General features: G+C 38.2%; 1 protein-coding gene across 1 annotated transcript; it reads left to right on the top strand.

Annotated features, from left to right (window-relative positions):
- Positions 1-167: 167 nt before the first annotated feature.
- On the top strand, positions 168-16,340 carry pmepa1 (prostate transmembrane protein, androgen induced 1). The gene is made up of 5 exons (XM_026255868.1): positions 168-176; positions 314-626; positions 14,345-14,499; positions 15,574-15,627; positions 15,720-16,340. The coding sequence occupies exons 1-5, from the start codon at positions 168-170 to the stop codon at positions 16,128-16,130; spliced, it is 942 nt and encodes a 313-aa protein (XP_026111653.1). The 3' UTR covers positions 16,131-16,340.
- The last annotated feature ends 957 nt before the right edge of the window (positions 16,341-17,297 follow it).

Consider the following 17,297-nt stretch of genomic DNA (forward strand, 5'->3'; position numbering starts at 1 on the left):
AAATCGGTCTTTAAATAAATCCAAAACAAAACCTCTGTCATACCAGTTATCAATAACAATAAACTTTCCACGGATTAAACCACATGAATTATTCCAAAGAATTTATTTGTGGGAAGAAAAGATAACAGTTTCCAAGCATGTTTTTGAAATGAAAATGACTTTGGCTCATGCACTCTGTGAGAGGGCCAAGTCTGGCAGTGACGTCATTCTGTCTGACTCGAAGCCCCGCCCCTCGCGCTAACCCCCGCCCCCCGCCGGTTCCCAGCCAACTTGCACTTGAATGAGGTGCGCGCCGCAGACGGCTGGAAAGTAGTACAAACCGTTTGGGAATAACACCGGGAATACTGGAGCACAGCGGCCAGACAGCGGGACGGGGGTGGGGGGACGGAGGCCAAAGGAAAGCCGCTGCTGGAAGAAAGAAGCGTCGCTGAGGGAAAGAGGAAACGCCTGCGTCAATGTTTTTATTCGACAGCGCGCCGTGAAGCGATCGCGTCCGTCCGTTTTCCGCGAGATCTCCTCAAAGTTCAGCTTCATGGGTCTGATGAACGGAACCACCGACACCCACACCAATGTCTCCTGTACCTGTAACTGCAAGAGATCCACTTCATTCCAGAGCATGGCGATCAGTGAGTACCGGAGCGTTTTCTCTTTGACGTTCTTCACTAACGTTAAACGATTCGAGTCGCGGCGCTGATTTGAATCGCCTTTCGCGGTTATTTTTTTTAACGGACGTTTGTATATACAGCCCCCTCGATATATTTATGTTGTTGTCTTTTTTGGGCTATTTAGACTAGTTATTTGTTGGGTGATGTATTGGATAAACTCCTGAGAAAGTTTGACGCGGACTAGTTTAGGTCGTGTAAGGATCCGGTCAGTAGGTGAAGCGGTCAGTGACAGAGACTCGATCATTAGCGCGCAGAATAACACTGTATGAGTCAAAATTATACATTTTTTATTTTATTAAAAAAAAATCATTAGGATGTTAACTGTAAAGTTCATCTACGAAGATATGTTGTACATTTCCTACAGTAAATATATCAAAACTTCATTTTTGATTAGTAATATGCATTGCTAAGAACTTAATTTGAACAACTTTAAAGATGATTTTCTCAATATTTAGATTTTTTTTGCATCCTCGGATCTCAAATATTGTCCCATCCTAACAAAGCTTATTTATTCAGCTTTCAGATGATCCATAAATCTCAACTTCAAAAAAACTGACCCTTATGACTCAAGGGTCACATTTCTGTTTAAAACGGAATAAGAGCGAGTTAAAGGAACAGTACACCCAAAAATAAGAATCGTGTCATCTTTTAAAATGATCTGTTAAACGCGAAAGCTATTTTGAAGAACACCCAGTTTCTGTTCCCCATTGACTAGTTTCTCCTGTTATTATAAAACTATCAGTAACTGTTTGGTTCATTCTTCAAAACATCTTTAACAGAAGAAGGTCATTCTTAAGGTTTGGAACAACAAGAGTGTCAGTAAATGGTGATAAAATGTTCATTTTTAAATGAACCATCCCTTGGTTTTAATTGAAAGTCTCAAGACAATTGAAACCATCACCGAATTTGGTTATAATGGGACGTGCATTGGTTTTAATAGAAACTGCTATGGGTTTTTACTGGTCAGCTTCTGGTGGCTTGTTAAAACCCATAAATCCTGATGGAATATATCCCTAAACACATCTCGGAAAACCATTTTTAAATGCTTTAAAGTTGGTTTGTAATGTGTTTATAATGGGAACTGGTGTTTTCAGTTTCCTCTCAGTGATATGCACATGATAACATTATTTCAGGTTTTCTTAAGCATGTGGTTCTGGAGCGCTGTGATGTCCTCGGGCCGGTCTGTGCATCAGACGGATGTGTGTGTGACGTTCTGTCTGCTCTGAAATCCTCCGCTGGGAGTTACCCGACTAATGCTTGGTTTGCGGTGACTCATGTATTGTTCAGACAGCTGCCCGTGTTGTCCAGCAGACTCGCTCATTCGTGGAATTCTCTCTGATTAACCGTCTTGCAAAATCTGTCTGCAGTTTGCAAATAATCTTTTGTAAAGGAAAAGCTGAACAAATAACAAGGTGATATCAGCAAGAACTGGCTGTCATGGGAAAAGAACTTGCTGTGCAGTCTTTGCTTTGTCATAAATAATGTTCCTTGCAATCGCAGCTCCTTGAAAACCTCTCTATCTCTGTTTTCAGACGTTGTCTTGCCCTTGTTTGTCTAGACAGACTCTCAGTCATATGCCTGACCTGATGATCTTCTCTGGAAATGAAAGCAACACTCCCGAAAATGTCCAGTTTATCAAGTGTGTCAGCGGTTTAATTGAGTTTGTTCTGAAGCACGTGAACTCCTCGGGACTTCTTGTTTCTCCAGTCGAGGATTTGAACAGCTAGTTTTGATTATATTTATATATATATATATAAATTTTTTGGATCAAATAAATGCAGGTTTGATGAGCAGAAGAGACTTCTTGAAAAAAACAAAAAATCTTACCGTTTAAAAACTTTTGACTGGTACAACCTCTTTTTTATTATTTCTAAATTGGTTTTGGCTTATTTTTGTGTTTGCATCACTTTAATTGTTTTCTGTAGATCCCGCCTCCTCATACGATTGGTCGATTGTGTAGAATGCCTGCACGCTATTGGTCAAACTACTTTTCAGTCATTACCTTCCTCAAGTATGAAAACAAAGCCAAACCCTGGACACTTTAGACAGTTTAGCTCAGAGCTGCTCCTTCTTTCTTGTTTTGTGGGATGGAAGGCTGTTTGTTTCTGCTCACAGAAATGCTTTAAACAGATTTGAGGGTTCTAATCAAGTTCTACACAAGTCAACTCAAGGAACAGACTTCAAGTGCTCGGCTCTTTTCATCACAAGCTGAAACAGAAAGTGAATTCATGATCCACAGATTCACGTCTGTATTCATGATCGCTGAAGCCAGGAGAGATTGAGTGATAGACGTGTGTCAGCTTCGGTCAGATATGACTATCACTCAATCTCTCCTGGCGTCTGTGAACATGAAGAGTTCAATAAAGACATGTGAAATGCCAAAATACAAAAGCAGACATGTTGCATGCAAAAAAAAAGAATCCCGTTTTAGATTCATTAAGATTACATTACGTTTGGACACATTTAACCTTTGTACCTTTTATTTCTTTATTGATAGTCAACGATGCAAATATATCATCATCTAACTATAGCAAGTACATCAGATTAAAGAAATAGTTCATTCAGAAGTTAAACATTCTGTGATCAATCACTTACCCTCGTGTGAATACAAATCTAAGTTAAATATTCTGTCTTTATGAATCTTTTGAAGCATTTCCCCCGGTTTAAGTTGACTTTCAGTCTATTCTTTTCATGTTTTCATCTTCATTGTATTTTTGAAGATGAGCAAAAGTCTTATAGATTTGTACGACATTTCCATTTTTAAGTGAATTATCCCTTTAACACTTGCATTTCACAATATTTGATAGGACTGAATCTAATTGCAAACTAAAATTAATCTCAGTGTCATTAATTTTTTTAATACATTTTTTTATGTTTGATTTTAACTGCATCATGTATTTGTTGTTCTTTCTTTAATATATACTGATTCATATATTTAATTTATATTAGGGGTTGCACAACTACTGATTTCTACTATATATATATATATATATATATATATATATATATATATATATATATATATATATATATATTTATTTATTTTATTTTTTGTATACATTTTTTTTACAGTAAAAGGGCATCATAGGATTTATGCACCATATCAATTTGTTATTTCTTTCTTTTGATTTGAGGACATTTTTGGTCTGGTGTTGCATTTTCTTCTCCGTCTGTGAGATAAGTGTGTGTCAGGATGAGTGTGAGCGTGACACAGACCACTCCTCTCTTACCAGAAACACTCTTGGTCTGAAGCGCTGCTGTGTTTGGGACGGAGGCCGGACCAGACTGTCCCTTCGGGGAAGAAGCTTGTTTTTTCCTCCTGACAGGATATTACAGCTAGCGGTTTCCTCTGATCCTTTGTGTCTGTGACTCTCTAGGGTTTACCGGGAGCTGCTAGACATTGTGGGCAGATCTGGCAACCCAACATGTAAACAGTTTGTTCATTATAATGAGATCGTTTGGATTGTGCAGACACAGATCAGCTGAAGACACACCACACAAAAATGTCTCTCTGCTCTCTAACCTCATTTCACTGGAACTTTCTTACAGTCTTCAGTTGTTCCTGATAATGACGAATCTAGAGAGCAGCATCTGTTTGTACAGGTATATGAAATTAAATGGAAAGTTCATCCAAAAATTGAAGTTCTGTAACCTCATGGGTGAATGAAGGTGTAAATTAAAAGTCATTTTGAAGCGGTTACTCCAGTTTAAGTTCTCTTTCAAAGACTTTCAAGCACTTTAGGTTTCATCAAAAATATCATACTTTGTGTTTTGAAGACGAACAGAAGTCATGAAGATCTCTGAGAGAAATTAAATTAAACCTTTAATAATTAAATTTCACATGCGATTATTCGTTTTTCTGATAAAAATTGTGATTGCTATTTAAAATATCTTTAAATCACACATTTGCTTTGCTTGTTTGTATGGCTGCAAATTTGTCCATAATTATGTGATTATTTATCAATATGGCTATAATTGTGATAATTATCCTTTTATTATTTTTATTACTATTAAATATAAAATGACTTATATTAACATTTCACTGTAAAATGAAAAAATAAAATAAGTATTTAAGAAAAATAATATAGTAATTTTTATGTCACAACTGTAAAATTATAATATTAATATTCATTGCTGTTTTTATTATTTTATCATGCATGTGTATATATATCTAAGACAAAGATGTTATTTTTATGTATTAAATATATTTATAATATACATATATGCATGTAAATATTTTCAGAATATATAATGCATGTGTGTATTTATATATCCATAATACCCACAGTATGCACACATATATGAAAGGTCTATTTTGGGTGTGATTAATCGTTTGACAGCACAGGTTTGGGTTAATAATCATGCGCTAACTGAGTTCCAGTGGTTTGTCTCAGAGTTTGGTGACTCTGTTGATTTGGGGTTTGACATCATGTCTTTGCTTTGGGTCGACGCTCAGCAAATTATCCGTCCTTGACCTCGTGACGCGTCTGTGTCTCTGATACAAACACATCTGCAGCGATCGGCCGTGTTCTGCTCTTCACAGCACAGGAACAGGAAACAGCTGTCCCGTTCACCAACAGTGTGTTCTAGAGAGTTCCTCACAAACCTCATCTTATGACTTCAGAGGAACAGAAACACTGCCACTCAAAAGTTTGGAATAGTTGAGTTACTTGGTGCAGTGAAAATATAAGATGACTATATTGTATAGGCTTGTGTACATCAATTAAAGCAGCACATTAATATAAAACGTGATTAAAATGACCTGTGTATTTAAACGGTTTTAATACATACCTGTCAGCCAATCAGAATCTAGTATGGTATAAAACGATATATATTCAAATAGAAAACACTGTTTTAAATTGTAATAATATTTCACAGATTTTACTCTATTTATTTATTTTTATCTTGGTGAGCAGAAGAGACTTCACTTTTCTGTGAATCTCATGTAAAAAGCATCTCAGTTAAAGCAGGTTGAGGGTTGCCAGATTTGTGGTTTTCCCTTCATCAGACATTATTAATGGAGCATCTTCTGTCTAATAATCGTGAAGAGCTTCTGATAAAAACAAAGTATCGGTTGAATATAATTTAACCTCTGATATTATAGTAATATGTCATGAGTGGGTTCCCTGTATAGTTCACAGTATATGAGCTTTCCTGTGTTGTACTCCCTTGTTCTGTCCGTGAGGACTCGAGGTTGATGTGGTGTGTGTGTGTGTGTGTGTGTGTGTGTCATCTCAGGCGCAGCTCAGTGTTTTGTCTGTGACCGCAGGCTTGTGCTCCGTTATCTCTCTCAGTATCGGTCACACGCAGCTACACGTCTGGACCGTGTGTGGTTTGGATCAGGGTCTGGTTACAGAAGATCAGGAGAAGCGGTGAAACCGGTTTTACTTCCGTTCCCAGTCCCTTATGGTTTCTCCCTGTCCTCTCTCGTCCCTGTACACTGAGAGAGATGAGATCCTGTCTGTTCATCTGTCCGTGTGTTGAGCGAGTGCTGCTCATCTTCTGCCCAAAATCCAGGTGTTAGCAGTGAGGGAGCCAGTGATGTGCTGATGATCTCTGTTGGGTGTGTGTGTACAGTAAGTACAGTAGACACTCTTTCATTAGGTCATTGATTGATTGTGTTTCTGTCACACTCTGTTATCAGCTTCTGGCTCTTTTAGTTTCCATTGAGAGTTGCTGTGTGTGAGTTAATGATGAAGTGAAGCTAGTCTGGACGCCTGGAAGAGTGCAGTTAGCTCAGTTTACCCAGAGATCATGTGCTGGTGTTCTTCATCTGATGCTGGTTTGGTTTGGTTTGGTGGAAGCTTCTTTTGTGTTCAGTGAGACTCACACAGACGCTTCAGTGTCTGGAGCCGTAAATAGCAGATGGGGTGTGTGGGAATATAGAGACACACACACACACACACACACACACACTTGATTTCATTAGTCATTTGTTATGTCACGTCTGCGTCCGCTTTCCCAGCATGCTCTCTGTGTCTCTCTGAGCAGCTCTGGTTATGACCGTGTGTGTGTGTTGAATCATGGGAATTCTCTTATATCTGGAACTTTTGTCATCGGTCAGACAGTCATTAGAACGAGACAGAGAACAGACTCAATCTGCCCCTTTCCCCCAAAATATTCAGCAAATAAATAAATCAAAGTTAAATATTTTATTATTTCTATTTTCTTTTTATTTAAAAAAATTGTTAAAACTTCAGTTATAAAAATGTGGCTGGGTTATTTAAATATTATTCAAAAGCAACTAAAATCTTAAAGCTTAAACAATATAATTCTTAATCTATTAAAATGATATATTGTTTTATATTATTATGATATTATATCCTTGTGTATTAATGACATGTTGAAACATTGCACAAACTCTTTTTTTGGGTACAGTATTACATTTCTTTATGCATGTATTCATAATATAATGCAATATATTGTAATGTTTTTATTTATATTTGTGATTTTGTTGATATAAAAATGTAAATAAATAGAACAATTTAGTTTTTAAAACAAAACATTGTACCTTGTTTTTCTCAAATAATAAAAATGTATTATAAATAAAAAAAAAAAAATTTTTTTTTAAATTAATTAGTTTCTATCATGACTTGTATTATGATTTAATCATACACAACTTTTATTTTAGTAGTTTGTAGTGAAGACCTTTGAGTTTCTGTGTGTATTAGATGATTGTTTTGTTTTAGTTTTTTGTCTCGTGAACCAGTTAATGAAGGTTATTTCATGTCGTGTGTGTGTGTGTGTGTGTGTGTGTGTTTTGGAGGTCACTTCAGTCTCACAGTCTCATCTGAGTTTAATTGCTGTCTTAGTTTAATTCAGATGTATGTAAATGAGCATTTAGCATATGAGACGCTGCAGCTGTAGAGCCGTCTGTGCTGCAGGGGTCAGAGGTCAGAGGAAGGACCAGCCTGTGAAATAAAGGTCTGTGTGTGTGTGTGAGAGAGAGAGACTTCTCTTCCCATGATCCTCGTGTGTTACTGAAGCACCGAAGCCCATATCCTGGTATATTCGTTTCATTGTCTGTTGTCTCTGTGTATTTTTCTTGTAATCTTAAAAAAAAAAAAAAACACAGTAGCCTATTTCTTTATTACTTATGATATAATTATAATGTAAAAAATCCTAATATAATTTTGCCAAGTTCTGTTATATATACCACATATTTAATGTAAAATATAATAGCGTAATAATTTTTTAAATAATAATTACAATATTAATTGCTAATATACATGATAATATTATAATTGTTTATTTTTTCATGATCTTTCCATTATTATTTTATTATTTTAGTGTTTACAGTTTTACTGTTTACAAAGATTTATTTTTTCTAGCTTGAATGTTTTGCATGAATTGTTAACTAAAAGTTTTAGAAACTAAATAACACAGTGTTGACTTCCTGAGTGTTATTCTGAGTGTCTGTCTGTCCCCTTCCCTCAGTAGTGTGCAGCGGGACCTTTGCTCTATATCAGCTGTGTCTGTCTGAGAAACAAGTCTGGGAAGTGTTTGCACTGCTCTCTCTCTGTGTGTGTGTGTGTGTGTGTGTATATCCATCAGCTTGTTTTGTCTGAGAACACAGACGGGTTGGTCGCAGTCACATGACATTAATAGTGTCTTTAAGTGTCATGTATGACGGCTTCTCTGGAGGAAGCAGGACACACACAACACAGCATTTAATCGTATTTTGGAAACTGAAATAGTGTTTTTGTGTAAAATGCGCTCTAGTGTTCTTGAAAAAGTAATTCTTTAGAGTGCAGTTTTCGGTCTCAGGTTTGTTCTCTGATGAACGTTGTGAATCATTCCGGAGCGATGAAGCACAGGCTGGAGTTTATCCAGAGGTGGAATGTTATTTTGCCCTCGGGGCAGGAAGGTGCACCTGGCATCGGCCCCAACACAAACCTCTGCTCAATCCAGACTAAAACTAGAGGAGTTTGAGAATCATTAAAAATGGTTTAAACTAAAACATTGATGGTTGTACACAGCCTTACTTTTTTGTTACGTTTACTGTACTTATTTCACATTCTTTATGTCATTTTTAATTGTATTTTAAAAGCCTAACCAGGGACTGGGTTTGTAATTTATCCACTGGCTAGAAGCCTGCATCTGTCATGTTATTCTGCATTGTCTCTGTTAAACAAACATCAAATAAATATCATGATGGATGTGTTTTTGATTGCTGCTGGTGTAATTGTTCTCAGCCCGACCTCGCTGGAGAATGACGTCTGAATCCTCCGATTCACTTTGTGTTTTTCAGAATGAGTCCAACCGTCAGTCTCTCCCTCTCTCCTCTCATTAAAGCATAGTTTGCATTGTTTACCGCATGTTTCGCCCTCGGCCTGTTTGAACGGCGTTACACAAACACACACAACATGTTCAGACGGATTCTTCGAGGCCCACCTGCGCCGCCAGACCAAACACACACGTCAGCTAAACACACGTCTGCTTATCCAGACACGCTCGTCTGAACCTTCACCAGTGCTGTGCCGACACAAACCTGCTGAAGTCCTGAGACTAGTCTGAATGAGTCTCAAACACTGAACATATGCAACAACAGGGACGCTTTGGCCAGAATCTGATGATTGACGAAGGCTGATCTCACAGATTATGAGGAACCGTGTTCCAGTCTAGAATATTAAAGCAATAGTTTGCCCAAAAAACAACATTTGATTTAGTTTGTTTCTTCATCAGGTTTGTAGAAATGCAGCGCTGCATCAGTGTCTCATCAATGGATGCTCTGCAGTGAATGGGTGCCGTCAGAATGAGAGTCTGATAAAAACATCCCAATAATCCACAGCACTCCAGTCCATCAGTGAACATCTGGAGAAGACAAAACCTGAAACACATCCAGCATTAAGATGATTTTAACTCAAACACATAGAGTCTATAATCCAGAATAACACTTCCTCCAGTGAAAAGAGCATCTGCTGTCGTCTCTCACAGATTAGTTTAGATCTGTTTAAACGCTGCTTGATCTGTGCAGATTTCTCTCCTGATTCAGACCAGAACACTTTTTCACTGGAGGAAGTGTTATTCTGGATTATAGACTCTATGTGTTTGAGTTAAAATCATCTTAATGCTGGATGTGTTTCAGGTTTTGTCTTCTCCAGATGTTCACTGATGGACTGGAGTGCTGTGGATTATTGGGATGTTTTTATCAGACTCTCATTCTGACGGCACCCATTCACATCCACTGATGAGACACTGATGCAGTGCTACATTTCTACAAACCTGATGAAGACACAAACTCATCCTGATCTCAGATGAACTGAGAGTGAGGATATTTACAGTGAATGATCATTTTTGGCTGAACTATTAATTTAATGTCCTGTAGATGGGCTTGATTCACTGTAATGTCACCTGATCTAGTGTTTCTAAGCCTCTCTCTAAGCAGTCTTCATGAGGAGAGCGGCTGTATGGTTTATGATGTCCGTCTGCAGTCAGACACCCTGAGTGTTTCCCACAGTCGTCTCTCTCTCTCTCTCTCTCTCTCTCTCTCTCTCTCTCTCTCTCTCTCTCTCTTTCTCTCTCTCTCTCTCTCTCTCTGTCTCTGTCACTTCTATGGAAATTTGCAAGCAAATTGTGTCACCATGTGACCTCTCTCTCACACACACACACACACACACAAGTTTATCTGTCCATGTAAATGAGCACATAATATAGACTTCTGTTGTTTTATCATAAAATGATTTCTATTTACCACAGAATAACATATTGATCATATTGTAACACTTTACAATACGGTTCATTAGTTAAAATGAACTAAGCATGAGCTCCTTCATTTATTCTTCTTAACTAATGTTAATTTAGCATTAACTAATCCATTATTAAAATCACAAGTTAACAATAGTTAATGCACTATGAACTAGCTAATGTTAGCAAAGATGTTGATTGTTTGATCATGTTAGTTAATACATGAACTCATTTTAACTAATGGCAGCTTATTGTTAAGTGTTACCCAATATTAATTGGATAATATATGAATGTGCTGGAGGATCTTTCTATATTTTAGATCTTTATATATATTTGATATAGTATATGCTTGAGGGAGTTATTTTTTGGTATATAAATCCATTTTTCCAGTTAAAGACAGCCTTGAATATTCCTAAAGGGAGGTTTGTTCATATTTAAACTCATTTCTGAGGTCAGATTTGTTCCCAAACTGCAGCTAAACACACACACACACAAACACACACACACTCTCTGTCTGTCTCGACGGTGACCGGGAATAACCCGTGAGAAAAAGCCGGGGGATGGGCGGAGCTTTGACCTCTCTTGACCCCTCATGACCCCTGCGTCTGATCTCTGAGTGTGTGTGTGTGTGTGTGTTTGCCGTCATCAGCTGCTCATGTTGGCTCTTTGAATAGACGTCGTAGTGTGTGTGTTACTGCCTCATCGACTCAAACGACTGCTGCTTTTGTTGTTGTTTTATTGATTCTGTTAAAAGTATGAAACACCAGAACCGTAGCCAGAGCTCATAACACAACACATCAGTGATGAAAAATATTTGTCATAACATTAGAATCATAACCACACAAGAAACAATATTGTTAGAATAACTTTTTTTTTCCCAGCCAATGAATGCTAAATACTTTGACACTTTTTATTTTAGTATTATTTATTTGCATACTATCATCGATTTCATAAGTTATTCGAATGAACATTTAGTTAATAATTTTTTATTTTTATTATTGTAAATATAGCATTAAGGTTTCCCGAGTTTCTTAGTTTTAATCTGTTTACAGTTAGTAAATTTATCTTAGCTTTAGTCAATTTCAATTTAAACTTAAGTGAGTTGCCAAAGCAACTTTTTTAAATTTTAGATTTAGTGCATTTTTTTGGTGTATATTTAACATTTATATTTGATAATTTACACAAAAAAGTATGACTTTAATAGCAATATTAGAATAAACATAACATTATTGTGTGTTGGCGTGGATGCTAATATATTTAAATATTGTTGTTATTATTATTGTTCTGTAAGAAGTGACTGATGCAAAACATTTAAATGTTGCCAGTCATTTTGAACGTAGCAGAGTTGGCACAAGTTTTGAAAGAGATATAAATGTATCTGTTTGATGAGAATGATGATGCAGTAGTAGATAGATAAGATGTTTTAGCAGTGAGTGATCTGGTCTGTGTGTGTGTGTGTGTGTGTGTGTGTGTGGGCACAGTCAGTCATTATGTATGTGTGTTTGTGGCTCACTTCACATCCTCGCACCATCAGCTGTCTCGCACTCTTTTTGTTTTCATATTCAAAACTGACTCGCTCAGACAATTGAGTCTAGACGGTCGGCGCTCGGGCCCATCTGCCCCGGGGTGTGTGGGAACGCAGGGGCTTCAGTGTTAGTTAGTCTCTGGTGGATGTGGATGTGCATCATGCAGCTCCATGCGCTGGACGGTTCGCATCTGTGTGTTCAGACGCGCTGCAGCGGTGAGTCTGACCTCTCTGTATAGTGTCTAGAGGATTTATTGAAAAATCTATCACCGGAGTGTTTTCTAGAACTGTGGTCTCGTGTAGATCTGAAATGCATCTTTTATGACTTTTTGTTTATTGTAGATCTTGTGTCATTTATTCTGAGATTGCCATGAAAATAGCTTTGATGCTGGCATGGCGTTAAAAGTTGATAGTGTGGTAATGAAGCTGCTGTGTGTTTTTCTGGATACTGGGTTTGACTTCTTTGTTTGAGTTCATTCACTTTGTTCTTGATGGTACAATTGAGATCAGCTTTCTGTGTCTGAACATCTTTTAAGATTGAATGTGATGCTGACTAAACTACACAAATATCTAGCATGCAAAAGTTTGGGCTCCGTAAGATTTTTAATCTTTTAAAGAAATTAATACTTTATTAATCAAGGATGCATTAAATCAATCAAAAGTGACTGAGGACATTTATAATCTTACAGTAGATTTCTGTTTCAAATAAATGCTGTTCTTCTGAGCTTTCCTGAAATAAATTAATGTATCATGGTTTCCAGAACAATATTAAACTGTGTTCAACACTGATAATAATCAGAAATGTTTCTCGAGCAGTAAATCATCATATTATTCTGATTTCTGAAGATCATGTGACACTGAAGACTGGAGGAATGATGCTGAAAATACAGCGGAGCATCACAGAAATACATTACACTTTAACACAGATTCACACAGAAAACTGATGTTTTACAATTCTAATAATATATCACTATTTTTTTATTATTAAATAAATGCAGCCTTGGTGAGCAGAGTATTAAAGTGTTTCTGTAGATGTTTCCCTTCCACATGATGTTTAGTATTAATTGTTCATGAATTATTTAAAGTTTGGTCTGCTATTGGAACAAGTGTTTTTTTTTTTAAACCTTTAACTTTGAATCTTATTTTATTTATTTATTTTAGTTTATTTGAATCATATTTGTTCTTTTCTGAGCAGTATTTTCATGTTTACTCAAGTTTTCACTTACCGTATTTTCTGGACTATAAGTCACACTTTTTTTCATAGCTTGGCTGCTCCTGCGACTTATAGTCAGGTGCAGTGCTGGGAAAGATCACTTTCTACATGAACTAGTTCAAAGTTCAGTTCACAAATTTAAAATGAACTAGTTCAGTTCATAGTTCAAATTACAAAATTTTGAACTAAGTACACTATAAGTTCACACAGTTCCAAAAATTAACTAGTTCATAGTTATTTTTTTCCATATGTTGCTGCAAGCTAATATTTTTCAAAATTATTGCCACAGCCCATATAGAATCACAGACAGCAATTATTTTATCAGTTTTAACAATGAAGCTATGCGTCAGATTTCATCTTCATATCTAATTTTGAATCCTTTTCCAACCAGGGTGTACATTAGCATTGAGGGGAAAGCACTTCCCCTTGTTGCTTTAATGCTTTGTCTCCCATTCTCACCGACCTTGTCATAAACATCGTAAAATTATTTTAAATGATCATACGCCTTCTTGCTACATGCTGCTGTCGCCTCAATGCTGTTTTTGTTGATGACGCGTCGCGCATGCGGCGGACGGTGGTGTGACACTGGTGGCTGGTGTTGCCAGATTGGGTGTTTTTCCGCTACATATTAAGACCCGTTTACGGTGTGTTTTAGACGGTTTTTCGTCTGGAAGGCTCTATAGAAATCTGGCGCCCTATTGAACAAAGTTAACCTGAGAGAGCGTGCTGTTCACAGACACCAGAATGAACGAGGTGACAGTAACGTTCATCAGGCATTAATACAGCATGTTCAGTTCACGTTCGCCCAAAATATGAACAAGTTCATGAACTATCCTTCAATGAACGCGTTCAGGCACAACACTGGTCAGGTGCGACTTATTTATCAAAATTAATTTGACATGAACCGAGAGAAATGAACCAAGAGCAAACATTACCGTCTCCAGCCACGAGAGGGCGCTCTATGCTGCTCACTGCTCCTGTAGCCTCTCTCTGAACACATAGAGCACCCTCTCGCGGCTGGAGACGGTAATGTTTTCACTTGGTTTTTGGTTTTAAAAAGATCATGCGACTTATAGTCCAGTGTAACTTAAGTTTTTTTCCTCATCATGACGCATTTTTGGACTGATGCGACTTATACTACTTAGGTGTGACTTATAGTCTGAAAAATACAGTATGTTAAGAATGCCATTATTAGCTTGACATTTAGTGAGATTAACAGAACGTCTGTGTGTGTGTGTGTGTGTGTGTGTGCAGCCCAGCTGGAGTTTGTTCAGATCCTGGTGATCGTGGTGGTGATGATGATGATGGTGCTGGTGATCACGTGTCTGCTCAATCACTACAGACTGTCTGCGCAGTCTCTCATCTCTCGACACGGACGAGTGCGCAGACGACACCTGCCCCTGCCGACGGTAAGACACACACACACACACTAACACACACACACACACACACACACACACTAATACACACACACACACACACTAACACACACACACACGTTTGTTTTTGTGTAAAGTGTGTTCATCCCATAGGTGTAATGGTTTTTATTCTGTAGAAACTGTATATTCTATGGCCCTTCACCAACCCTACACCTAACCCTAACCCTCACAGGAAACTTTCTGCATTTTTACTTTCTCAAAAAAACTCATTCTGTATGATTTATAAGTGTTTTGAAAAATGGGGACATGGGTTATGTTCTCATAAGTCACCCTCTCCTTGTAATACCTGTGTCATACCCATGACATTATACAGAGCTGTGTCCTGATATGATACACACACACACACACACTCCAACGGCTTCTTTCACACACACTGATGTCTGTCTCACTCCAGGCGTTGCATCACGGTGGAGAAACTGTTCTAATTTAAGATTCAGCTTGATCATATTATCATTGACTCACGAGGCTTGTGTGTGTGTGTGTGTGTGTGTGTGTGTGTGTGTGTGTGTGTGTGTGTGTGTGTGTGTGTGTGTGAGTGATTAATCATCCCATAATTCAGATTTTTGCTCATGTTTGTGTGTGTATGAATCTAGATAATTTAGCAGCTGAACTGTAACTTCCAGCTGCTCCAGAGACTCACTAAAGAAATCCTGACACTGAGATCATCTTCCTCACACACTGACACGCTGCAGTATGATCAAACACATCGTGATTCATCGTGTTATCATAACTGAATCAGGATTGTGAGAGGTGATCACATTAATGCTGAGAAATTATGCTTTCAGACTCTCTTCTAGACTAACTGTACGACATCCATGTATATAAACGATATCACATGTGTATTTCACATCCTTATATAAATATAAGGATCTAAAGTAATCAAATGATCAGTGAATCTCAGTGAACATCACACACTGAATTGAGCTGAAATCCTAGTATTATGTGAGCAGAAAGAGAGAAAACGAACTCAACTCAATCTTAAAGTGACGGGTGTCTTGGTGTGTCCTGAATGATGTGTAATGTGTTTCTCTCTGTTGTTCACAGGAGGGCAGCCTGTGGTCCTCGGACGCTCCCAGCTCTTCTAATGTCATGAGTGAGGTATGATTTATTTCATCAATAACAAATCTTCCTCCGTTCTCTCATCAGTAAACCAAGTGCTGCTGCTCAGGATCTGTCTCTGTCTCCCGCAGGGTTACGCTCCGGACCGTGTGTCGTCGTATCTTCAGCGTGAGCGTCTGTCCCGCTTCCAGCCCACGTTCCCGTACCTCCCTCACGCCATCATCGACCTGCCGCCCACCATCTCTCTGTCGGACGGAGAGGAGCCTCCTCCGTATCAGGGTTTGTGTTCCCTTCAGCTGCGGGACCCCGAGCAACAGCTGGAGCTCAACCGAGAGTCAGTCCGAGCGCCGCCCAACCGCACCGTGTTCGACAGTCCGCTCATCAGCGCCGCTCCGCCGGCGTACAGCGAGGTCATAGGTCACTACTACCACCACACATCAGGGACCCGACACACAGCGCTGCTGCAGGGAGCGATACACATCAGCCGCTCGGACGGACGAAACACACGCAACAAACACAACACCAAAGCACAGCACGTCTGACGCCGCTCTTCCTCTTCTGGAGCCTTCATCAGACTCTGCAGCTCTCAGATTTATCAATTCCCAGCTGGGATTTCATGTGGCTAAAATATATATATATGAGCACATCAGTGTCCCTGCAGCACAGAAGCAGTCATCAGTGTCACAGACGGATATTTGGAGAAATACACAACAATACATTGTATGAGTCACAATTATACATCTTTCTTTAATGCCTAAATCATTAGGATATTAAGTAAAGATTATGTTCATGAAGATATTTAGTAAGTCTCCTACCGTAAATATATCAAAACTTAATTTTTGATTAGTAATATGCATTGCTAAGAACTTCATCTGAACAACTTTAAAGATGATTTTCTCAATATTTAGATTTTTTTGCTCCCTCAGATTCCAGATTTTCTAATAGTTGTATCTCAGACAGATATTGTCCTCCGAACAAACCACACATCAATGAGAGATCATTTATTCAGCTTCAGATGATGCATTCATCTCAATGTAAAAAAAAAGAACTTATGACTGGTTTTGTGCTCCAGGGTCACATTTATTCTCAAAACATTTAATTCCTGCTGAATGCCATCAACAAAAACCGGCGTCTACATAAAAACTGGACTCGATTAAGAGCTGTTTGTGTGCAAAAACAGAGCATACATTTTAACAGCGAGACCAGCTCATATCTCCAGAAAGCTGACGCCAAGCACTTCTCCACGTCCAAACCAGATCTCACAAATATAAAGAGTCCCTGATGTCAGACGAGGGGCAGCGCTTCAGACCTTCTCTAAATATTTCTGTGTTGTTCGTCCTCTGTGCTCTTCGTCTCTCTGTACTTCCTTCCCTGAGCGATGGACAGAGTCTGGTCTTCCTCTTAGGAACAGCAGTCGCAGTCTTGTGATTCTTCATCAGTTCTTCTTCTGTTAAATGTGCACGACTTCCTCATGAGAGTTTTGCACAATATTCAAAGCATCCGACTGTTTTGGAGCAGATATGAAAGTGTTTGTGATCAGAGAGAGACTTGAAGCGTGTGTGTGTGTGTGTGTGTGTGTGTGCTACTATATGAATATATATACATGTATATGGAAAACTGAAAAACAAACTTAAGAGCACGGTTCTAGAGTTATTTATCTAAATGTCTAAAATTGCACTATTTTGAATATAAGGATGTGATGGGTCCAC

This window comes from Carassius auratus, chromosome 6 (genome assembly GCF_003368295.1).
Source record: "Carassius auratus strain Wakin chromosome 6, ASM336829v1, whole genome shotgun sequence".
NCBI lineage: Eukaryota > Metazoa > Chordata > Actinopteri > Cypriniformes > Cyprinidae > Carassius > Carassius auratus.